Below are 22960 nucleotides of genomic sequence, written 5' to 3'. Positions count from 1 at the left end.
GGTTGAATCCCTAAGTATTCGAGATATTTACTTGAAAAGAGGGTCTTCAAAGAGGTGAGCAAGTTAAGATGCAGGCATTAGGGTGGCTCTAATCTGAGCCGACGGGTGTCCTCCTAGAGCCTGTCCTCCTGCTCTGCCTTCCCAGAACAGGCTCTGTCCTATGCAGCAGACACCAGGAGCCTGGAACCCGTAGGTAAAGCAAACTTCGCCCACCATGGATACCAAGTAGCCAGCAAAACAAGACCTTGACAATTGCACCTGCCCAGGCGTCCCCCCGGGCATTCCGCAGAAGTCAGGAGAGCGGTAAGAGGCCAGTCTCTGCCCCCTCCTCATATAGACAACATCAACATTTCTTTAGGTCAAGATAACTTAAGAGATCGAAAAGAGGGCCTCCCTGATGGCACAAGGCATTAAGACGCAACCTATGAAGCTGTCCACGGCCTCTGCAGCCCAGTTTGATCACCGGCCTCCAGGGAGCAACCCACATGGCACAGCTGCTCCCCTCAGCAGTGTACTTCCGTCAGTCTGCCTGCTCTGTTCCCCGCTCTGCCTCTGGTGAATCCTTTCACCCTCCTGCACCTCTGGCCTGTACCCCAGCTCTTGTATGCATAAATAAATATTTAAAAAAAAGAGAGAGATCGAAAAGATTTAAACCTAGTAGCAAACGCCAGAAGCCTTCTGCCAAGAATAATTACATTTTAATGACTGATGACTGTTCATTTTCCTCTGTGCTCTGCTCTGTAACAAGGTGAAGAAACCAACTCCAGCCTGTGACAAAGCAGTTCTCACAGGTAAACTGTCAGATGCTTCCAGGTTCAAGTCTTCACCTTGCTTATCTAGTAAACCGTCTGTCTAACTAGCACTGAGACCTTTCTTTCTTTAAAGATTATATTTATTTATTCATGTGTAGAAGAACTGGGGTGCAGGCCAGAGGTGCAAGGGTTGAGAAGATTGACCACAGACAGAGTGGGGAGCAGAACAGACAGATCTGCTGAAATACACTGCTGAGGGGAGCAGTGGGTGAGACAGGAGAGGTCTGCTGTGCCATGTGGGCCAGCTCCCTGGCTGGGGATCCAATTCAGAACACTGCAGAGGGCCATCACAGTGGTAGTGCTGAGATTCAACCTAGGCTACCAGGGAGGCACCTGAGACCTTTATTTCAGTTACCAATAGGACTTGAGGACACAGATGTACAGGGGGGAGACAGGCCACACAAGAGACTCCTCAGAAGGAACCAACCCTCATTCAGCTCCCAGAGCTGTGAGAAAAGAAACACTTGTTTAAGCCCACAGCCTGAGGTGTTTTGCTATGGTGGCCTGAGCAGACTCACCACCCCCCAACCCCAGGTGACTTCCCACCTGTCAGGGTAGACCCCAAGGTGAAGGCAACCAGGCTTCCAGCTCTTCCAGAGTCTCCAGCAGAGACAAAGGGACAGCTGGCTGGACCATGGGGACAATGGTGGCACCCCAGGATCACTGACTTCTAAAGGCTGATCCTTGGGGTCTTGCCTGGCAGGAGAATGGGGGGAGGGGGATGGAGGGGGAGTCCACTTGGAAAGTTTGGACTCTATCCCCCGCTCCAGGTGACTAATTCTTTTTTTTTTTTTTTTCAAAGATTTATTTATTTATTTATACAAGCACTGGGTACAGTCAGAAGCGCGGGAGGGTGAGAGAATTCACCAGAGCCAGAGCGGGGAGCAGAGCGGACAGAAGGACCGAAGTACACTGCTGAGGGGAGCAGCGGGCGGCAGGAGAGGTCTGTGCGCCATGTGGGACCCTCGCCCAGAGGCCGGGGATCGAACCAGCACTGAGAAGGCTGCGGGCAGCTTCGCAACCCAGCGCTCAACCACTGCCCCACCAGGGAGGCCCGGTGGCTAATTCTTATTGACCCTCAGGTGGTCTTTCCAATGTGACTTCCCTGTGGCCTCTCCTCAAACTCAATAAAAATCCCTCTTTTCTCTCTTTTCTAGTTGGGATTTTGTCTCTCCTAATTTGCCTCCTCATCTTTGACTGTTCTGTATCTTCTCTATCCAACCTTAAAATACCCTGGGCCTCTGGCCCCATCCTGGCTTCTTTTCTATTCTCACTTCATGCTGTCTTGGCTGCTCTCACCCCAGTTCACCTCTTCAGATGCCATTTCAGGCACATCACCCTCTAAATCTGGGTTTCCAGCCCAGCTCCCCTGGGATCCAGATCCATTTATCATTCCTCTGTCTGCTCAGCACCTCTCCTTGGATGGCACACCGCCTGTCAATTTCAGCATATTTAAAACTGAACGCTTAAGCTTTCCCCAGACCTGCTTCTCCTTGGCTTCTCCATTTCAGTAAACAACCTCTCCCTGCAGCTACTTGCCAAAGTGGCTTTCTGTACTTTCCACTCAATTTTTAAAAAAAATTTATTTATTTATATAAGAATCGGGGTATAGGCCAGATGCGCGGGAGGGTGAGAGGATTCACTGGAGACAGAGCGGGGAACAGAACAGGCAGACTGACGAAACACACTGCTGAGGGGAGCAGCGGGCGGCAGGAGAGGTCTGCCGCGCCATGTGGCTTTCTCACCTGCCGGTTGAACCTGTGCTTCAGAGGCTTCACAGTGCAGCGCTCAACCTGGGAGGCCTGGTTGAGCCTGCGCCACCAGGGAGGCCCTCCGCTCAATTTTTTAATAAACCCAACACTTCTCTGAAAAATCACTGTTTTAGGCTATCTATGAAATATAGACAAGAAGGTGTCATAGATCAGATAACAAAGAAATCCTATATTTTAGAAAGCAGAAATTTGACAGGCTATTATGGGTTGGCTTGTGTCTCCCCTAAATTCCTATGTTGATGTCCTAATCCTCGGTATCTCAAAATGGGATCTTATTTGAGAATAGCATTGACACAGACACTGAGGAGAAATGCCACATAAAGATCATGGTAGAGATGGGGGAGGCGCTTCTACATTCTAGAAAGAGGTGAGGGAAGATTCCTCCTAGTGCCTTCAGAGGGCGCCTGACCCCGCCATATGGTGATCTCAGACCTCAGGTCTCCAGACAGAGACAACACCCTAGTCTGTGTGGTTCTTGGTTACAGCAGCCTGACCGACTAACACATAGAATGTATTATTTGCCTGACTAATAAAATTAGAAATAAAATTTTAGACCAAAAAACCCTGGAACATTTTTAAAAATCTCATTTTAGTTACCGGGTCCGAAAGGAGAATAAAAGTAAAATTATATATTATTCATGAATAATAAAAACATGCACCAAAACATTCTTCAAAAACATGGATCGTAATATTGTTCACATTTTTAATAAGTCTGGAGTCACTTCTGGAAGGCCAGTATGAGGAGTCCTGGGACAATTTCCCAGGGAAAATCATTTTAAAAGACACACAACCATTAAAAGCCTCTGGAAAAATTCCCAATGGCATATATAAAAGAGGAAAGATTCATTCAAGAAAAAAATCTCAGTAAGAAGGGCCAGCCTGTGGCACTTGCACCCTCACCTGTCCCCTCCTCACACCCCTCTCCCACCTGCTGGGTGGACGCTCACTTCAGGCAGGTGTGGCCAGGAAGGCAGGAACCTCCCAGTCCAAGGCAGGGCAGGCCAACAGCCTTCCTCATCTCCTCCAGCTCTGCCCTGCAGAGGCCAAATTCTCAGTGAGTGTGCTGAGATGCTGGGGCTTCCTTCTCCAGACCCAGTCCCCACCCAGGCGGAGAAGGTTCTTCCTAGGTGTAACAGGCTAAGAGAGTGGGGCCTCACTTGCCTGGCCCCAGCCCTTCTTTGGGCGCAGCACCGAGAATTTGGGTTGGGGGGAGGTTTTCCATAAGAACAGATAACTCCAAAATACTCTCCCAAAGAAACAGACTTTCCTCGAAGGCCTCCCTGATGGCCTAGGGGTTGGGTCTCAATGCTATCACCACGGAGGCCTGGGTTCAATCCCTGGCCAGGGACCTGGCCCACATATGGCACAGCAGACTTCTCTTGTCTTGCCGGCTGCTCCCCTTAGCAGTGTTTTGCAGTGGATTTGCCTCTTCTGCTCCCCACTCTGTCTCTGGTGAATCTTCTCACACACTGCCCCCCACCCCACACACACACCTCTGGCTTATACCCCAGTTCTTCTGTGCAAAAATAAATAGATCTAAAAAAAAAAATTTAAAAAAAATAAATAAATAGATCTTTAAAAAAAAAAAAACAAGACTTTCTTTGAAACTGTGGCAAAGTTCAATGCTTCTCAAAAGCAGCGGAATGTTTGGGGTAACTACGAGGAGGCTGATAGCTCCAACAGCACTAAGTGAAACCATAAGTGGCTTGTTTACCAGCGAGAACCAGTGAATTTCTGGGTGAGGATAAACCTCCAAGCTGGCTTCAAAAACGACCCTCCACAGGGCCTGGATTTAATTGGATCTGACCATCAAGTAATACATGCTTCAGGGCATTGTTGAAAGCAATAGGAAGACCAGGCTGAGCTGAACTCTGGGTGTGATACCCAAGGAGAGCTTAATAGAGAGAGAAGGGGAAAGACTAACACTGCTGTCACCCCAGGGTGACTGGGTACTTGCTCAGGGAACTGATACCAGAGCAACTCAGCAGGAACAAATGAAGAAAACCAAAGTAAATGAGGTTAATGTAACAAACCTTATAAATATACATTTGCCCTTCTTTCCTTCTAGTTTCTTTAATACACCTAAACTTATATAAAGTAACGCTTATAGCAATGTATTATTGGGTTTGTACAAATACAGATGTGAGATGCATAAAGATAGGTAATAATAGCACAACAGGTGATAATAGCGCTACATAGGAATTGTATCTAACACTAGAATTAAATTAGTATAACTCTGAAATTGACCTTGATAAGTTAGTCACAAGCTAGAAACTGTCAGACTGGATTATGAAAAAAAGATCCAACTTGGCTTCTACAGGAGATCTAAGAGAGTAAGTTGACAAGATTCAAAGATGAAAACAGGTTGAAGACAAAGGATGCAAAGGATAGCTAGAGCAAATGGCAATCACGAACACTGGAGTGTTCTATACTGATAATTATACAATACTAAAATCAGATGAAATGGACTTTACAACAAATACCATTACAAGGAATCAAAAGGGACATTTATAATGATAAAAATGCCCTTTTTAAAAAGGTGTGCAGGGCCTCCCCTGGTGGCGCAGCGGTTGAGCGCTGGGCTGTGAGGCTGTCCGCAGCCTCTGCAGCGCCAGTTCATTCCCCTGCCGCCGGCGAGGGCCCCACAAAAAAAATAAATAAAAAGGTGTCTGGTGTCACCAAAGCCTGCTTTAAATGCTTCCTCATTTTAAACCACAAAAAATAAAAATGAATGTACCAAATGCTTAGCTCAAAAAAATACAAAATAAGCACACAGGACAGAAAAATAATAAAAGCAGAAAAAAGATAAAATAGACTAGCAATGGAATGGGTAAAGAAATTTGAGTTTTTTTCTGAGGGGATGTGGGACAAACAAGCATTTTCCATAAATTTAACAATTCAAGAAGAGAAAAAAGTACAAAATAACAGTCAAGAGGAGAATTAAAAATGGAAATAGCTATAAGGAGTTATTAATGCAACTCTATGCCACATCTTTAAATGAGCATAAGAAAAGCCAACTTTCCCAATAAGTAGACCACTAACCAAGGAGAAACTAAAAAAGCAACTAGCACACTACCTCCCCACATGCTCTAATTCTGGAATGTTCTACAGAAAAATTGTCTCAAATTTTCAAGGGTAGGTAATTCCCAAGATATATATAATCATGTAATTTATTCCTGAGCACATATATACATAAAAAAAAGAACAGCATTTGGGGAGGCATTTGAAAGGTAAAAAAAAAACCTTCCAGGAGGGAGGCCTGGCCACCACCACCAGGTGGCTCCACCCCTCCAGGGCACATCATGCAGCAGACCCTGCACTGACCTGGTAACCTCAGATGCCTGTCCTCCCCAGTCCTTACCAGATCCCGGGAGGATGTTGACCACACCCTTGGGAATGCCAGCCTTCAAGGTCAGCTCTGCAAACTTCAAGGCTGTGAGTGGGGTCACCTGAGGGGTATGAAAGAGGATGGGTCAGGCGGGGTTGGAAAGTGGGGCTCTGCATTCCTCTCCAGAGGGTCAACAGCCATCGGGAGGAGCCCTGTGGAGAAACAGCCCTTGGGGGAGCCATGTTTGTGTGGGTATGGCCAACCCAGAACATCTTGCTCCACAGCTCCTGGTGGGAGCTGGGACAAGGCCTGCTAAGCTCAGGAGCCTTTCTAGCACTTTCTCCTGGCAGAACTCCAGGGCCTTGACCAGGCCTGGGCCCCTCTTGGGTTATTTACACCAGGACCTCAAGGAGAGCAGAGTCCCAGCACTGCCCAGCAGGTGCTCAAGCCCAGAAGGCCGCAGAGTATATCTCTGGACATGGTTCTGCCTCAGCTACCCCTGCCCCAGCTTTCTGGGAGCTTCTTAATGCCTCAGCAGGGCTGGGCGCTCCACTGTCTGGATGTAATTCTAATGACCAACCCGTGGCTGGAGGCTTTTCCTCTGCCCTTGACCGCCCCCACCTTCCCAAACCCCATCACACCTTCCTCTTCTGAAGGAAGAGAAGGGATATTTCTGGCCCTAGTAACTTTGCTCACACAAGTTAGGTCACCTACCACCAGGCCTCAGGCTATAGGGGCCTAGCCTGGGGATGGTCAAACCTTGCTGGGATTGGGCCAGAGGGGGCCTCCAGAGACACCTGCTTGGCCTGTCAGCAGCCCTCCCCCATTAAAGGGCAGGTTAAGGGTCCTCTTATAGCATTGCTGTGATGCTTAAATAAACAAATGCATGAAAATGTTATGTAATTTGTTAGTATGTTGAAACACTAGAGAAATGCCTGAGTCAGGGTTAATAGTATAAATGTCATCCAGCACTCCCCTTTGGAATATATCCAAAGGAAATAAAAAGGCTACCTGAAAAGATACCTGCATCCAGGTGTATGGCAGAGTTCTCTGCAACAGCCAAGATATGGCAGCAACCCAAATGTGCACAGACAGAGGGATGGAGAAAGAAGACATGGTATATATGCTAACATACCATGGAATATTACTTAGCCATAGAAGGGACAAAAGCCTGCCATTTGTGACAATATAGAGGAGCCTGAAGGTATTACGCTAAGTCAGATAAACAGCAGGCCCCGTACACGCTCCGCACCCACCTGGGCCGGCTTGATCACCACTGTGTTCCCTGCGGCCAGGCACGCGGCCGTCTTCCAGGAAAGCATCATCAGGGGGTAGTTCCAGGGGATGACTATGCCACAGACCCTGCCGCGAGAGAAGCGGGCCTTGGTCTCTCCCCTCCGCCCAGGGGCCAGGAGGGAGCCCTCTCCCCAGGCTCCTCAAGGCCCAGCCCTCTGTTCTTATCAGCTAAAAAGCTGTCTGGATCCCAAGGGCAGGCGTTTCCATCACTTCTGATCACTGCTGTATCCCCAGCGCCAGAAGTGTTAGACACATGGCACTTGGCAAATAACTGCTTGATAAATACATAAGAAGGGAGTGATGGGGGGGCCTGCCCAGTGTTTTGTGTGAAAATTGCCAGGCGAGGGCCTGGTCTGTGACTCACCCAATAGGCTCCTTCCTGGTCAAGGTCAGGTTGCGGTTGGGTCTGGCCTGGTTGATGGGGATGGTGGAGCCCTGGAGGAAGCATGAAGGGGCGTTGGTGGGAGGGGGCTCCAGTTCCTCACCCCTTCCCTTCTGGGTGGCCAGCCTGCTCCTGAACCCCCAGGGAGGAGCAGGTTCCCATCTGCATCCTGATGTCCCCACTATCCAGATGGACAAGGGTCCCAAACCTCCCAGTATAGGTAGACAGTGTGAACCCCCACAGAGAATTTCTTCTTGGAGCGGAAGTGCCTGGCTTAAGCTCGGTTGCCCAGGCATCCCAGTCAAAGATGCGCCAATGAACACATAGGTCCTCATGGATAAAGGGCAGCTGCACCCCTCAATGGAAGGGCCTTTGTCTGACGGGTCCTGCTTGATTTAGAGGATGCCACTTGGGGCCACTTGCACTTTTCTGTCTTTTCTCTCTTCCTGTATTTTAAATTCATGAATAAAGAGTGAGCCTGTGAAACCCTAGCCTCCCACCCCCCCATAAAAGCAGAACCCATGAAAGTGTGCCCTGTGTGTGTGCAAGTGTGTTCTTCTCTCCGTCTATGACGTCATGGTGGCCCTGGTCTCAGATGTAATAAGCCTGTATTTTTCAGTTTCCTGGTGGTTATTGCCCAAGGGCACTTTGCAATCATAAAAGAACCTTAAGGCAGATCCACAACATTGGCAGTCACTAAGCAACATGGGCACACGACAGACAAGGAAGTATGGGAGGTCAGTTCAGGGGGGCGGGCAGCAGAGCCCTTAGACAGGAGGCTGCCCCTGGGATAGGCGAGCCTGGCTTTGACACCGGGGCAGAGAAAGGGTGAAGATGTGGCGGGGGCAGAGCTGCTTCTGGAGCTGTTAGCTCTGCTGCCTGGGAGGCCTAGGTGGAGGCTGCTGCAGCTAGCAGTGATGCAGCGACAGAATGGGGAGCAGGCACAGGGCAGGGTGGGGAGGCCACCTCCCTCATGACTGCCACACCCACACACCTCAGACCCAGAGAGAGGAGCAAAGAGGAGTCAGACGGGGTGACAGACCCGGCAGAGACACCGTGAGTCCCACAGCCATGGGTGTCCCTAGGAAGGGTTGACCTATCACTGACCAAGGCCATTAAATCTCTGAGAGTGATCCCCAGGGTCATGCTCTGGCCCATGGGTCCTGGGAGATCACGAGCTACCCCCACCTGTGATGATGGGGTATGGCAGGGTGGCCCAGGATGAGGTGAGGAAACAGGTGGGGCCAGCATAACCCCAGGTACCCCTGTGAAAGCAGTTTCTCCAGCTAGTGAAGAGAGTCAGAGGACTTCTGAGCCCAAGAAAGGTGATCTGGCCTGGAGGGTGCAGGGCTGGGCAAGGACAAGAGAGAGGTCTGCAGTAGCCAGCCCTAGCTGGCAGCCAGCAAAGCCATGAATGCTCTGTCTTGCCACTGCAGGTGCTAAGCTCTGCCAACACTTGTGCAGGTCTGGAAGTGGGGTCGCCTCATCTATCTCCAAGTGAGGCCCAGCCTGGATTCACCTTGACTTCGACCTTGCGAGACCCTGGCCTAGAACCCACCCAGATTCCCACCTGCAGAGCTGGGAGCTGATACCCAGTGTTATTTTAAGGCCTAACTTGTGGGCTTTGTCACACAGCACACAGAGTGTTCACGTGGCAGGCAGGAGCCCGGACCCCACCTGGATCTTGTCGCACCAGCCGGCAAAGTAGCGGAAGGTCTGGATGGACATGCCCACGTGGGTCTTCAGGGCCAGTGTGTAGACGGCGCCTGCATCCACAGCCTCGATGGTGGCCAGCTCTTCCTGGTGCTGCTCCATGAGGTCTGCCAACCTGGACATGGGGTACAGGAGGACAGGGAGAGGGGCTCAGGTCTGCTCTGGATTACCTGAGGTCCTTCTTCAAGGGTTTGGGGTTCCTGCCTGCATGCCCCAGCTCTGCCACACTCAGAGGCACTGACCTCAGCCTCCTATCTGTGATATGGGACAGCAACATTCACTTCACTGAATGAGTGAAGACAGGTGCGCTCTGTCCCTCTCCCGAAATGCTGAGCATCGCCTGTTATAATAAACACTCCTCACATGTGACCCTGCAGAACTCCTGCATCTGTCTCAAGGAAGTCACCATGCCAGGAGACCCTGCTGTCTCTGGACTTCAGCTGGGGAGGCAAACCTCAATCAATCTGGGAGAGTATGCACCAAGGGGCTGGAGGTTCTGGGGATGGAGGGATCCCCGCCCCGGTGGGAGAGATGCAAGGGCAGGTGGAGCTGCACAGCCCCCCAAGGCTGAGTCTAGACCGTCAGTGTCCAGGTGCCCTCCTGTCCTCCCGTGATTCCAGCCACAGGCAGCTATACCCACAGCTGTGCCACTGGGGGATGGGCTGTGCAGTTAGAGCTGCTGCCCTCAGGCCAGAGGCATCACCCAGACACAGGAGCCCCCACTTTGACCCTCCTGCTCCCTGGGAGCTCCCTTGTCTGCCCTTCATTCTGAGTATCGACCCCCCCATGACCCCAGCTGCTGGAGGGTCTCCAGCTTTAGGGAATCCCCCACAGGTAACCTGCCCAAGTGCCCCCAATAAAGTCCTCTGAGTTGCTGACTCTCGTGGCCCTGTCTTTTTCCCTGATCATCCCAAATTCCTCCAACTCCTGACACTCCTGGTTATGCAATGAGCAGGTAATGGGGCTGCATCATGAACCGCAAAATTAACTCTTCTGAGTATTCTTACACAAGGGCAGGGAGTAGGCTGTTCTGCTGTCAGGTAGGAAAAGCCCTGTCTCCAGGTAGCTCCGGCTGGAGGGGCTTCAGGAGCAGTGAAGCAGCACTACCCCCTGACGGTCTGCAGGGTGAACACGGGAAGGCCAGACATGGAGGTACCTGGGTAGCTTGGCCTTGCTCGGCTGGCCGCCTGACCCACAGCAGCCTGGGCCACCACCAAGCTCTCGGCGTGTCTGCACTCGGGAAGCAGCTTCTCAAAGACCCCCACCCCCATCAACTCTTCATGGTACCCTGGCAGCTCTTCATGGTACCCTGGCTCTCCAGGTTCCTGGGGAGGCTCTTTTTTGTCTTCCAGGGAACCTGGGGGCTGACTAGCGATGTCTTTAACTCTCCCTTCTGGAACTTCCTTCACAGTTTGAAAGCCCTCAGTCATCTTACTCCATGGGCTTTCTGCAGCCATTTTCTGGGACATCCTGCCTTGCCCCCTCCTGGGCATGGAGGAGGGCATGACTCCTCTTTGGTGACTGGGAGGCTGCTCAGAGCAGGGACTGTGTCACTAGGCACTCTCATGCCTGGAGGTGCCCACCCACCCCTGAAGGTCTCCACTTAGAACTGCGCAGGGCACCCTCGCGGTTATCAGGATTGGTGGGGTTATTACACCACGTGCCAGCAGATGGCAGCAGAGCACCTTGAGGGACAGCCACTTCTGGGTGGGTTTCTTCCCAGCAGGTCACCACCAGCAGCCTGGGGCAGCGGGATTCACAGGGGCTCTGGGTCACTGGCTGGCCAAATGCTTTTTAAAATGTATGGCTTCTCTAACGGTTCTTGAAATTAACTTGAGAGACAGCAGGCAGGGTGCACCACCCTTCACTGCCCTCCTGCCCCAAACCCTGCTGTCTATTCTGTTCTGCCAATGCATAGGCTTCCCTCTCTGGTTCCCTGAATCAGGGGTTACTCTGGCATTTCTGACCCCAGGAGCTGAAACAAAATGCACTCTGACTCCCAGTCCAAGTTGGCTGTCTCCCACCCCATGACAAGCTCACTCTGACCATGTCATTGGCCGCTCTGTACCTGAGAGCTTCGCCAGGACGCAGAGACAAAAGCAAGTTACCTGCCCGGGACTCTCCCTTCTGGAAACATCATCCCACTTCCCTGGGGGGCAGTGCTCCTACCCTGGGGACCTCCTGGCTCTAGGGGAGAGAGCATCTCTCTTCCGGCCTCACTTTCACCCTATGGTCATAGGCAGGAGCAATCCCAGGTCCTTCCCCAGGATTTCTGATGGGAGCCAGGAGGAGAGGGCCCCTGCGATGCTGGTTTAAAAAATTAAAGACAGTGTGAGACCAAGGGATGTGAAAGCAGGCCATCTGGCCATCAGAGCCCAGCTGAGTGAGGACAAGCTGGGGCAGGTTGGATCTTGCCTTGCCAGTGCTGGCCCCTGCCTACAGGAGCCCCATCTCTCTCTGGCCCAGGCTGGTTCAGGTGGGGCTGCCCAGGCCCAGCTCTTAACACTGCAGGTTTGTAGTACCCCTCTGAAGCATACCCTCACTTTTGCATCTTCTCATCTTTGCTCACAATGTCACCTCCTCCGGACTCACTTTTCCCCTAAGGGTCAGCCACTTTGTATCTGCTGAAATCTCTCCTGCCTCACAAGGCAAGGCCTCCTCAAGAAGCCTTTTCTGAGATTCAGGGCTGACTGCATGACCTGTTTGGACCCAACCTCCTCTGGGCAGGACTGAGGTCCAGCCCCACCCAAGCTGAAGGTGGTGGTGGCAGCAGGTGGGTGAGGGGCTCTCACCTGTATAGGAGCCGCCCACGGTCCCGAGCACTGATCTTCCCCCACAGTCCATTCTCAAAGGCATCCTTTGCTGCAGCCACTGCCTTGTCCACATCACTGACCTGGGCCAGGGAGACCTGGCAGATGACCTGTGATGGAAGAGAGTATGAAGCCCTCCCTCAGACATGGAGACACAAACCCTGGACTCTGCGATATGTGGAAGCTCAGGGCAAACCTAGATGGATGCCCCGGTGTTCATCCTGCAGACTGGGATCATCGACCAGCAGGCTGGACCTGGTCTCAGCCTGGAGGCTGCTGACATAGATCAGCAAGCCTTCCCCAGATTAACCTGGAGACTGCCTAGGTCACAAAGCCACCAGGCTTTGACTCAACCAGGAGGCTAGCAATGTTGCACAGTACTGGAGCCCTGCACTATGGTTAAAGACACCTAAGGTCAACCAGCAGGCCAGACATGAGTTGCTCTGGAGGCTGGAGAGGTTGACCATGTATCTGTGTTGGCCTGGAGACTCGGGAGGTCAATGAGCAGGCCAATAGCATTGGCCTGGAGGCTTGGTAGGTGGACCACAAGGCAAGCCCCAGGTCAGCCTGGAAGCTGGGAGGATGACCAGCATGCACACCCGGGGTCAGACTGAAGGCTAGGGAAGTCAACCAGTAAGCTGGCCCAGCCTCAGGCTATTGGCTGCCGAGGTCGACCAGCAGGCTGCTCCGGGCTGAGTCTGGAGGGTGCTAAGACTGACCAGAGATTGGACCCAGTCCTAACTCAGAGAAGCAATAGTGTTTGGCTCTGGAGGATACTTCAGAGACACATAGGGAAAAGCCGGCAGGTCCTGGACCCTAACTCAACTACACTGCTCTATGAGAACAGCTGACTGATCCAGCTCATCCTCAAAGGCAGAAGCACAACAAGCTGGATACCCCTGAGTCTGCCTGGAGGCTGGGGAGGTCGACAGGCAGGCTGACCCAGCCTCATGCTGGAGGCTGCTGAGGTGAACCAGCAGGCTGCGGTGGACTCAGTCTGGAGGGTGCTGAGGCTGAGCACAGATTGGACCCAGTCTTAGCTCAGAGGTGGCAACTGGAACAGCCTTTGAGAGCCCATATGGAAAAGTGGCAGATCATGAACCTTACCGCAACTAAAAGCTCCTTAAATGAGAACAGGTGACTGATACCCCCAAGCTGGATACCCCCAAGTCTTCCTGGAAGCTGTGTAGGTGGACCAATAGGGCAGCCTCGGGTTGGCATGGAGACTGGGGAGGTAGACTAGCAGGTTGACCATGGGTCAGCCTGGAGGCTGGGGAGGTAAACCAGTGGCCGGCCCTGGGTTGGCCTGGAGGCTGGGTAGGTCATCCAGCAGCCCGGGCCCACATCAGCCTGCAGGCTGGGGAGTTTGACCAGCAGGCCAGCCCCAGGTCAGCCTGGAGTCTGGGCAGGTCGACCAGCAGGCTGGCCCCAATTGGTCTGGAGGCTGGGTAGGTGAACTAGCAGGCCAGCCCTGGGTCGGCCTGCAGGCTGGGGATGTCAATCAGCAGGATGGCCCTGGGTCAGCTTGGAGGCTGGGGAGGTCTACCCCAGGTCGGACTGGAGGCTGAGGAGGTGGACCAGCAGGCTTGCCCCAGACTGCCTGGAAGCTACCTTGTTCAACCGGCAGATAGGCAGTGGCTCATCCTGGATGCTAGCCAGTTTCACAGTACCCCAGCCCTGTGCTATGATTAAAGACTCCTGAGGCTGACCAGGAGAATTGCCCCAAGTTTCCCGTGGAGGCTGCTTAGGTCCACCAGCAGGCTTGCCAAAGGCTTATCCTCAAGCTGCTGAGTTTGACCAGCAGGCTCAGCCTGGAGGTTGCTGAGGTGGACCAGCTCCCACCCATGGACTGTGGTCAGACTGCCGAGCTCATAGCAGGGGTACCCCAGACTCCATCTGGAGGCTGCCTAGGTCGACCAGCAGAAAAGGCTTGGCTCACCCCAGAGGCTGGCAATTTTGCCCAGTACCCTAGCCCTGCATGACGATTAAAGATTCCCAAGGTTGACCGGCAAGCCTGGCCAACAACTCAGCCTGAAGGCTGCCATGGTTGACCATGTGGCAGCCCCAGGCTCATCCTCAAGGCTGCTGAGGTCAACCAGCAGGCAGGTCCAGATCAGCCTGGATTTTGGTGAAGTTGCCCAGTTCCCTAGCCCTGTGCTATGGTTAAAGACTCCTGAGTTCAATCAGTAGGCCGGCTAAAGGCCAGCTTGGAGGCTGCCAAGGTTGACCAACAGGCTGGCCCTGGACATGACTGGTGCTCAAGGGAAGGTGACCCACAGGAGGCTGCTGTGAAGGTGTCAACCAGGGGAAGGAGGGCTTTGGAAATGTCTATTTGTGCCACCACATCCAAGTGACATCACTTCTCGCTGAGCCCATTCAGGGCAACAGACTCAGGCTGCAGCCAAAAGGAGGATCAGTTCAGCATCTCCTACCAAGAGCAGTGATATGAGATAGATATTAGAGGCTCAGAATGGCGCCTCCTCCTTCTCCCCATCATGTGCCCATGTGCACCACTACATAGACCACACTTGGCTCAAGGGAAGCTGGCAAAGGCGAGGCGGAGGTCTGTGGCCAGCCCTTTCTACATAGCCTCACTTCGACTCCCAAGATAGGTCTTGAGGTATAACAGCAACTGATGTTCCTATCTGAGGCTACCCCACCCCTTGTCCCTGTCTCCACACCCTATGTACCCCCTTGTCAAGCACTTTCCATAAATTTCCCTCAGATGACCCACTTTGGGGGTGCTGTCTTCTGCAGGCATCTGAGTGATGCTATATGATAGGACAGCACAGAGCACACGCAGTGTGCACCTGTACGGGTAAGGCTTGCTTTGGGGTGTATATGTGTGAAAGTACAGGCTGCAGAAGATCATGGCCAAAAAGTCTGGCAAACGTGGATTCAAGGGAAATGCTCCCGATAGTGGGGCGGACAGATACTGGAGAGGCTGGGGCCCATGCTGAGGTGACTGTCAAAACGCAGAGGAAAGTGGGGTGTAACTCTGTTCCTAGTCTTTGTAGCATACTCAAGATCCCAGAGTGCACAGCCTCCCCCCTCCCCAGACCCTCTGCACGGCATCTCTGTGCTGTTCCTGCAGGGGGGACTAGAGACTGACTGCAACACTTCTGGGTCCAAGCAGAGTCCCCCAAACCCACTGAGGCCCAGGGCCCTGAGGCCATAGGAAACCCTGGGGAGCAGTGGGGGGCAGGAGAGAGGGAGGGGATGTTGGGCCTGACTCACGCTTCCATCTGTGGGGTTGATGGTTTCATAGGTCTTAGCACCCTCGGCATCCACAAACTGGCCCCCGATGAAGAGCTGGTGGGGCATTCGGAGGGTCATCTTGTTCGCTGTCTTTTCCACCTGGAAGGAAAATTCCGAGGGTTTCGTTTACAGTGTCTTCTTCACACACAGGCACCAGTGATGGGCACACACCCACAGACACCCGGGAAACACACACACACACACACACCCCTGAGACCAAGCTCATGGCTCCTTGGCCTCCTCAGCCAAATCTGCTCAATCGGGTCACCCAAGAGGTTTGGTGTGGATGTTCTGGTGACTGAGAAGTAACAAAAGGTACGAGCACAGACTCTGAGGCCAGACTGCAGGAGCTACAGCTCTGCCGTCACCCATGGAGGGGGGCACCTCAGGCTGGCTGCCCAGCCCCTGCCTGGGGGTAGCGGAGGGTGCACCAGCCTTGCAAGCCACCAGACATGACAACCGCCCACTGCCCTTCCCAGGGGGCCTGCACCCCGGGTGGAATCAGGAGCCCTTGGATGCCATTCCCCTCCTGACAGCTGCTCAGGAGTCTTGTCCACCATCCCCAGGCCAATCTGGAGTCCATCCTGGCCACCAAACAAACTACCCCAGAGCCAATTCCCTTAGGAGTTGGTGGCTACTAAGATACCCCAGGCGTGACTTTTCAAGAGTTTCTTTTAAAAGTAGACTTACAATGACTTCATCACGCTCCCACATATACAAAAGCAATGTATAGGTTCATTCGTTTTCTTCTTGGGAAAATGTTCTCAATTGCCCCCATGCCATCTGGTCAACAAAAGGAGCTCAGAGTTTGCCCCATACGCTGCACCATAGAGAGCAAATTCCTCTGTTGACTTTGCTCTCTGCCCTGGGACTCTCAGAGCTGCCAGGAAAGTTTGGGACCCTGAGGAGTTAGCTCTTGGGGATCCTGGCTTTGTAAATATCCAGGTCTCCCCATGCATCATTGTGGATCCACGGCTGTGGGGGTTTGAGGGGTGTGTAGGGCATGTCCTCCGGGGGGGGCCAGCACTTACGTAGTCAATGACACACTCGCTCTCATCATCATCCCCGCGGAGCTTTCTCACTACCAGTTGGATGAAGTCCCCAAAGGTGGTTGCCATGTAAACGTCTTCATTTTCTAATTCCAGCCCGTCACATAACTCCTTCACTTCCTCTACCAATCTGAGGAGAAGGAGACAGAAAAAGTGGGTGGAGCACTGGCAGGATGGTGCTGTTCCAGCAGGGGAGGTGGTGGTGCCAAACGTGTATCCAGACGGGTCCTTCATCCCAGAGCGCATCACCTAGGGCTGGGGTGGAGAACCCAGTCTGTGCCTTCGGAAAGATCTGGTTTAAATTAAAACCACCATGCGATGAGGCTGTACACTTACTAAACTACCTATAATTAAAGTGTCTGGACATACAAGGACTGGCCAAGACAGAAAGCAACCAGCTCTTTACACTGCCGGCGGAGCTGAAAAGTGAGACTTTGGAAACCACTCTAGAAAGCAGTTGGGCAACTTCTTAAAAACTAGACATATACTTCCCTTTTCACACTTCACCTTTCCTCAAGAGAAATTAGACCCTGTGTACAAGCAGAAGATGATAACCTCTCCTCCCTTCACCTAACCAACAGCTGAATCGTCTGAATCAAATATTTTGATGTCCATTAAAATCCCAACTGCAGTTTTTCTTATGTACCCAGCCTGGTAATTCCTCAGAGTCCAGCTGAACTGAGAGAAGGGAAAAGCCCCCTCCAGCCCCCTTCACCTTTCCTGCCAACCAAGAGCAGAGGGAGAGGGTGGCAGGGGCCTGACAAGCGCTTCTGCAGATCACAGGGATGGAGCAGGCCGCTGAAGCCTAACACGCGATCATGGGACTGGAGTATTCCCCCTCACCCCACTCACCCCACATCAGCAGGGCTCCTGAATAATAACAGGGAGATCACCACACCAAGAGCCACCACCACCACCTACAGTGTGTGCCCAGTTGGCAGTGCCAGCCCTCGGGGCCCAGGCTCTACACAGGCAGCAAAAAGGCAGTTTGAGGAGGGCGTCCCTGCCTGGCTGCCCTGCTCCTGTCAGTCCACTGCCGCTGGGCCTGCACACACGTCCTTTCCGGATCCCTGACCCGCATTGTCCAGGAGCATTTTAAGAGCATTGTCCAAGAGCAAATGGTGTTTCCGGACACTCAATTTTGGGATGGTGTGATGCAGACGCTGGGGATGGGACCCCTGCACTCCGGCCTTACCTCACCACGTCCACTGACGCAGCCCCCGACTTGAAGAAATCGGTGGAGTCCTCCACTTCCGGGACATTGGGGAGAATGCGTTTCCAGGCGCTCTGAAAAACAGGGTGGTGAGAAGGTGGCACCTGGGGAGCTGGTGGGGAGGAAGCTGGTGCCAGGCTGGGCCCAAGGACCACCTCTGGGAAATAGCAGCTGCCCGGCCTGGTCACTCACTGTGCCCACCTCAACTTGACCTCAGTTTCTCTGCAGGTCAGACATGCCAGAGCTCAGGGTGCGGCCTGGAAGCCCCTCAAGGCTGACCTCACCTTGGTGCTGTTGTCTGGGTTTGGGTATCCCCAGTCTGGGTGTCACAGTGTGGAAAAGAGCACAAAATGGGGGGTGGCTTGTGGGTAAAAATGCAGACTGGGGCTTGACCTCACTGAGAGACTAGCTGTGCCCCTCTGTCCTGGACCTGAGGAAGGCAGCGGCGCCCGCCAGCCTGTCTCATGGGCGGCATGGAATGGGCCATTCAGACTGAGTGGGCAGCTCCCCAGGACTCCATCAACCATCAGTTGACTGTTCTCTGGGTGGGCTCCACGCCAGGCCTGTCTGGACAAGAGCCAGGAGGCCCCACACTGTGACTTATCTGCAGACTGTGGATGGTCACCAGTCCAGAAAAGGGATGCGGCGTGGTGGTGCAGGCTCCATCGGGACCCCTAGTGCAACTTCTCCTGGCTCCCTCCTTCTTTCTTGGAAAGATGTGCCAGATTTGTTCTCCTCATCCTCGGCGTGACCACCAGCAGCCACGCCAGGCCACTTCTTGTCCCCACACAACTGCTGCCTGCTCCTCAGGTGTCCACTTGGGTCCTTGACTACCAGCAATGCCTTTCCCTGAATCCCCAGTTCTCTTTAAATTCTGGGGATCTTTCAGGGCTTACTGTAGCATCACCTTTACCCCAAAACCTTCAGTGTCTGCTCCCTGGACAAGACAACCCTCCTGAGACTCACATCGCCTGAGGTGATGGAAGGGGTGCCCTGGAAGGGGATCCAGGGCAGCCCCCACATGGGTGCTGCCTCCCTGCTGCAGGTCCCAGTGCCGCACACACAGTGACACACCAGCCCTGTGGGAACCTCTAAGAGGCGGTGCACCCTGATGGCACACAGCACCTTGCTCAGATTCCAGCTGGAGGATGGAGGGCTGGGAAGTGACCACTGACTAGACCTCCCATGGGACAGTCTCAGCGAAGGAAGTGTCTCTGGCTTTTCCCTGTAGCTGAGATGGCCTGGAACGCAGGTCTGTTTGACTAGAATGCCTGTGCTCTGCCTACAGGACCCTTTCCAGAAGTTCCAGTGCACACATTCTCATCACAGGGCCACGCACCTGACATCTGACTCAGTTATTCCAGGAACTTTATTGCTTTTGTCCACTGTGGACAAGGCCTGAGATGAGTCAGACCCAGCCAGCCAAATCCCAAGGTTCCCCATGGCAGGGGAAAGAGAGCAAGAGGGACATCAGGAAGCACCAAGACACCATGCCTGGGCCAACACACACACCTACAGAGGGTGTGCATGGCCCGACTCCAGAGCGTCAGATTCACGAAACACATGTGCAATGTGTGACCTGCCCAACTGGACGGTAGCTCTGGTCTCTATCACTTACCCGCACGGCCTCTGCGGTGACCTGTTCTGCCTCTGTCAGCTCCAGGGCACTGCTGTCTGCTGCCTTGAACAAGTTTGAGGCCGGGATCATCTTGCCATCCTCCAGCTGGATGTTCTTCACCAGCAGCTGCAAAAAGAAGCCTTCTCAGGGCCTGCAGGTGCCCTCGCGGCAGGGAAGAGAACAATTCCACCGCGGGCATGTGCACCTCCTGCCCTCACCTCAAGGCAGGCAGAGCCCGGGATAATGACGGAGGGGATCATAAGGGGCGCAGAGGCCTCTGCTGTTCCAGGGACACAGGAAACTACAGAGCTCATCCCCCCACGCCCCACCACGATCTTGCTTTCTTTTTGGTGTAATTACTTCACATTTCTATAAAAATGATGCCTACTCATTAGACAAAAGTAGTTGGAGCATTACTTTGAGTCAGTTGAGACAGTGAATTGCTCACCAGCCCAGCTGGAGAGACACCATGGAAACACCTGGCACAGGCCACCAGAGGCCTCTCTTGGACTCATAGTTGTAAACCTAACAGAACCAGAGCCAGGCTCCCTGCCAGACCCCCACCTGAAGCCTTTCCAAGGTGTTGGGGAGCTTTCTGGAGTTAAAGCCCATCCCATCCCAGATGGAAGGTCCTGAGTGGCTTCAACCAAGGGTGTCCACCAAGCCTGCCTCCTTTGTTTGCTGTCCCTCTGGATATCATGGGAGACACAGTCTGTGCCCCCCAAGGACCTCTCCAGGCGGGCCCACCATCCACCAGCTGCTATAGAGGTGACTGTTAGGGGCCCGCAGCCACACCCGCCTACTTCAGGGCTCCCTGAAGAGGTTCAGGGCACCTGAATTCCCAGAAGAGGGAAGTGGTTAGGCCCCCACTGGACAGCCTGTGCTTGGGGCCCCCCACAGGCCTGGGCAGGCAAGCAGGGTGTCCCTCCTAGAGTGAGCAGCCTAACTGTGGGGCCTCAGCACTTGGACAAGCGTGTGTGGCCTGCAGCCTACAGCACAGACATGTGACCCCAGCAGCGCTGTTACCATTCTGTCATCATTCCCGAAGAGCACGAGTCCGGCTTTGGTGACCACCCCTGGCCGATGGGCTCCCGGGATGGGCAAAGCTTCTCCCTGGGGCACCACACCTGCGGTGTTCAGTGTCGAGTTGAAAAACGTCAGCTTCTGTTGAGGGCAAGAAAACCAGAAGGCGGTGGATGAAAATGGGCCCTGCCCATAGCCCAGGCAGGCCCGAGCAGCTCCAGGGAGAGGAAGGGTATTCAGGGCAGCCCCCACGTGCATGCCTAGACCCCAAGAACCCTGCCTTCAGGGGCATAGATAAGACCCAGAGCAGCTGCAGAGGCTTCAGGGACCTGATGCCAAGGCTGCCTCAAGTGAGTGCCCCAAGACCCTCTGTGTGGCCCATGGCCTGAAACCTCAGGTGGACAGACTAGACGAAAATCTATTCAAGGCACCTCAGTGTGGGGAAACCTGCCTTGGGGATGGCACCAGGCATTGGTCATTGCTCTTGTGGCAGCAAGGACAGCAGAGAGACTCCTGGACAGTCTGGGCAGTCGGCTGGCAATTGGGTTTAACCAGCCAGGAACTCATGGAGGACAGGGTTATGCCTGATGGGTATGGATGAAGGTCCCTGCTCATGGTCCTGCTCACGCCTGACTCCTCTGGAGTGTCTATGGGCCCGAGCACATCTTTAGCATCTGGCTGGCCCACTGCCAGTCCCAGGCCCTGAGCAGGCTGCCTCTCCCGCCCCAAGCCCAAGTCAAAATTGGATTTGGATCTGGAGCTAGGGTCTCTGAGAGCTGTTAACATCAAACACAAGTGGACACCAGCCTCAAAAATTCCCTAGCAGACAGAACCAGTTTAGCCATACAAGCCGAGCTTCGTGTAGCTTATTTTGCAAGATAAGCAAGACTAACCTGACCTGCATCCCTTCTGGCTTTTGCCTCTGAATAGCATAAACGAAAACAGGGCCTCAAAATTCATCTGAGGTGACTGCTAACCAATTCCCTATTATTTAAGAAGACCCTAAGATTATAACCAATCACCACAAAGAGTAAACAGCCACCGACTCTGACTGGCCAGCAGCTTAACAGAGACAGGCTCCGAGTTTCCTACCACAGCTGGTTCCTGTGCTCCTCAGTCGTGGCCTGTCTTTTTGGTGTGTGACAATGAGCTTTCACTGGCTACTACTATGGTGATCCACTGGCTTTACTTCTGCTATTTCTGAGCTTTTTAACAAAGCCCAAGGTGCAAGTCACAACACTGACAACCCACACAGGCCTGGTGACTGCGGGATCCAGTAGTCCTGACCTCCATCCTTCAGCCTCTGGGTAGTGATGTCTCACAGTCCTGGGGGAGCAGCCCAGGGGAAGGAGGAACTCGGGTGGGGTTGAGGGTTAGGACAGTGGCTATTTGCCAACCAGTTCAAACAGGTTGGTAGTTTTACAGCCAATGGGACTACACCAGGGCACCCAGCCCACCCCCAGCCACACACGAACGCACCTGCCCTCCAGCCTCTGTCCAGGCACCCGGCACCTTGTCGTTCCCGCGGATCCAGTTGTGAATGGCCTCTGCTGGCTGCGCCCAGTTGATCTGGGGGAGGCAGGATGTGTGTGCTCAGCCAGTCCCTCCCCACTCCCTGAGACTCTGTTCTCTCCCTCACCCCGATGGCCCTGGATAGAGGGTGGAGGAGTCTTGGGAGAAAGCTGGGAAGTCAGGCTTCCTCCAGGACACCGGTCCAAGTCCCTGAGCTGGGAGTCTCTCCCTAGCACCTTGGTCCTGGTGCTTGTTCTTTCATGGGTTGATTAACGTAGTGGACGTTCTAGGGAAGACAAAGTTCCGCAGCTGTAGATAGCCAAGGCCTACATGTCGCCAACATAAAGCGCACACTCACCCATATGCCCCGATAGCTTCTCACCTGTGGGGCTCACATAGCATCCCATGAACCCAGAGCAGAGATACAGCCCAAAGACCCCACAACCCACCCCACGCTCTTTCCCTGGGGCCCTGCCTGCCTATTTGTCCTAAAGAGGAATAGGGAGAATCCAGAACAGACCCTGTTCCTTGCCCGTCCAGGTGTCACGTGCTGTCCGCCACCCAGGCGTGGCTCATGTGTCCCCTGACTCTTCTGACCTTAAACAATTACATTCTGGCCTCGCAGCCTGAACCCCTGCTTTCCCAGGGCACCCTCTGCACCCCAGCCCACACACAGGCAGGTTGGGATAGGAGGGTGTGCCACTCACCTTGGCAGTTTCCTTCTTCTGAATGCCCTCATAGGTGGCCCCTTCCTCAGGCTGTGGAAGTCTGGGGGCTTTGCCCTCAGCAATCAGCCTCACAGCCTGCACCTGGGGGAACCCATTGTCAGCATTAGGACCCTCTCTCTACCCCTAGTCCCTGGTTACACGCAGACTCTGGAAACCACCCCACATTGACCAGACATGCCTGGCACATACTGGGCACCAAGAAATAGCTACTATGTGAATAGGTGGAGCCAGCCCAGACCTAATTCTAACCTTTGTGATGGGCACAAGATCCCACTCTCTCTACCACACGAGATTTTAGAAGATCATGCAGCTCTTCCATGATCTTAGAAGATTATGTAACCTACAAAGCCCTGTCCAGGTACGACACACACAAATTGCTGTTTTTATCTAAAACCTTCTCTCTCTTTTAAGGAGAATGGACCTTGAGGCCTTCTGATGTGTTTGGA

General features: G+C 53.4%; 1 protein-coding gene across 1 annotated transcript in view; it reads right to left on the bottom strand.

Annotated features, from left to right (window-relative positions):
- ALDH1L1 (aldehyde dehydrogenase 1 family member L1) overlaps window positions 1-22960 on the bottom strand; it is a 40230-nt gene that overhangs the window by 7311 nt on the left and 9959 nt on the right. The window contains exons 5-16 of the mRNA XM_037524323.2: window positions 22494-22595; window positions 21754-21843; window positions 20278-20415; window positions 19252-19377; window positions 17616-17707; window positions 16403-16550; window positions 15351-15470; window positions 12096-12223; window positions 9268-9418; window positions 7573-7643; window positions 7169-7274; window positions 5946-6033 (exon numbers count right to left, since the gene is read on the bottom strand). Coding sequence (XP_037380220.1) covers window positions 5946-6033; window positions 7169-7274; window positions 7573-7643; window positions 9268-9418; window positions 12096-12223; window positions 15351-15470; window positions 16403-16550; window positions 17616-17707; window positions 19252-19377; window positions 20278-20415; window positions 21754-21843; window positions 22494-22595 — 1360 coding nt within the window. The remainder of the gene's footprint in view (window positions 1-5945; window positions 6034-7168; window positions 7275-7572; window positions 7644-9267; window positions 9419-12095; window positions 12224-15350; window positions 15471-16402; window positions 16551-17615; window positions 17708-19251; window positions 19378-20277; window positions 20416-21753; window positions 21844-22493; window positions 22596-22960) is intronic.

This window comes from Talpa occidentalis, unplaced genomic scaffold (genome assembly GCF_014898055.3).
Source record: "Talpa occidentalis isolate TD23 unplaced genomic scaffold, MPIMG_talOcc4v2.1 talOcc4.10, whole genome shotgun sequence".
Lineage (NCBI taxonomy): Eukaryota > Metazoa > Chordata > Mammalia > Eulipotyphla > Talpidae > Talpa > Talpa occidentalis.
Note: the sequence above shows the minus strand (reverse complement) of the source record. Positions and strands in the feature narration are given on the sequence as shown.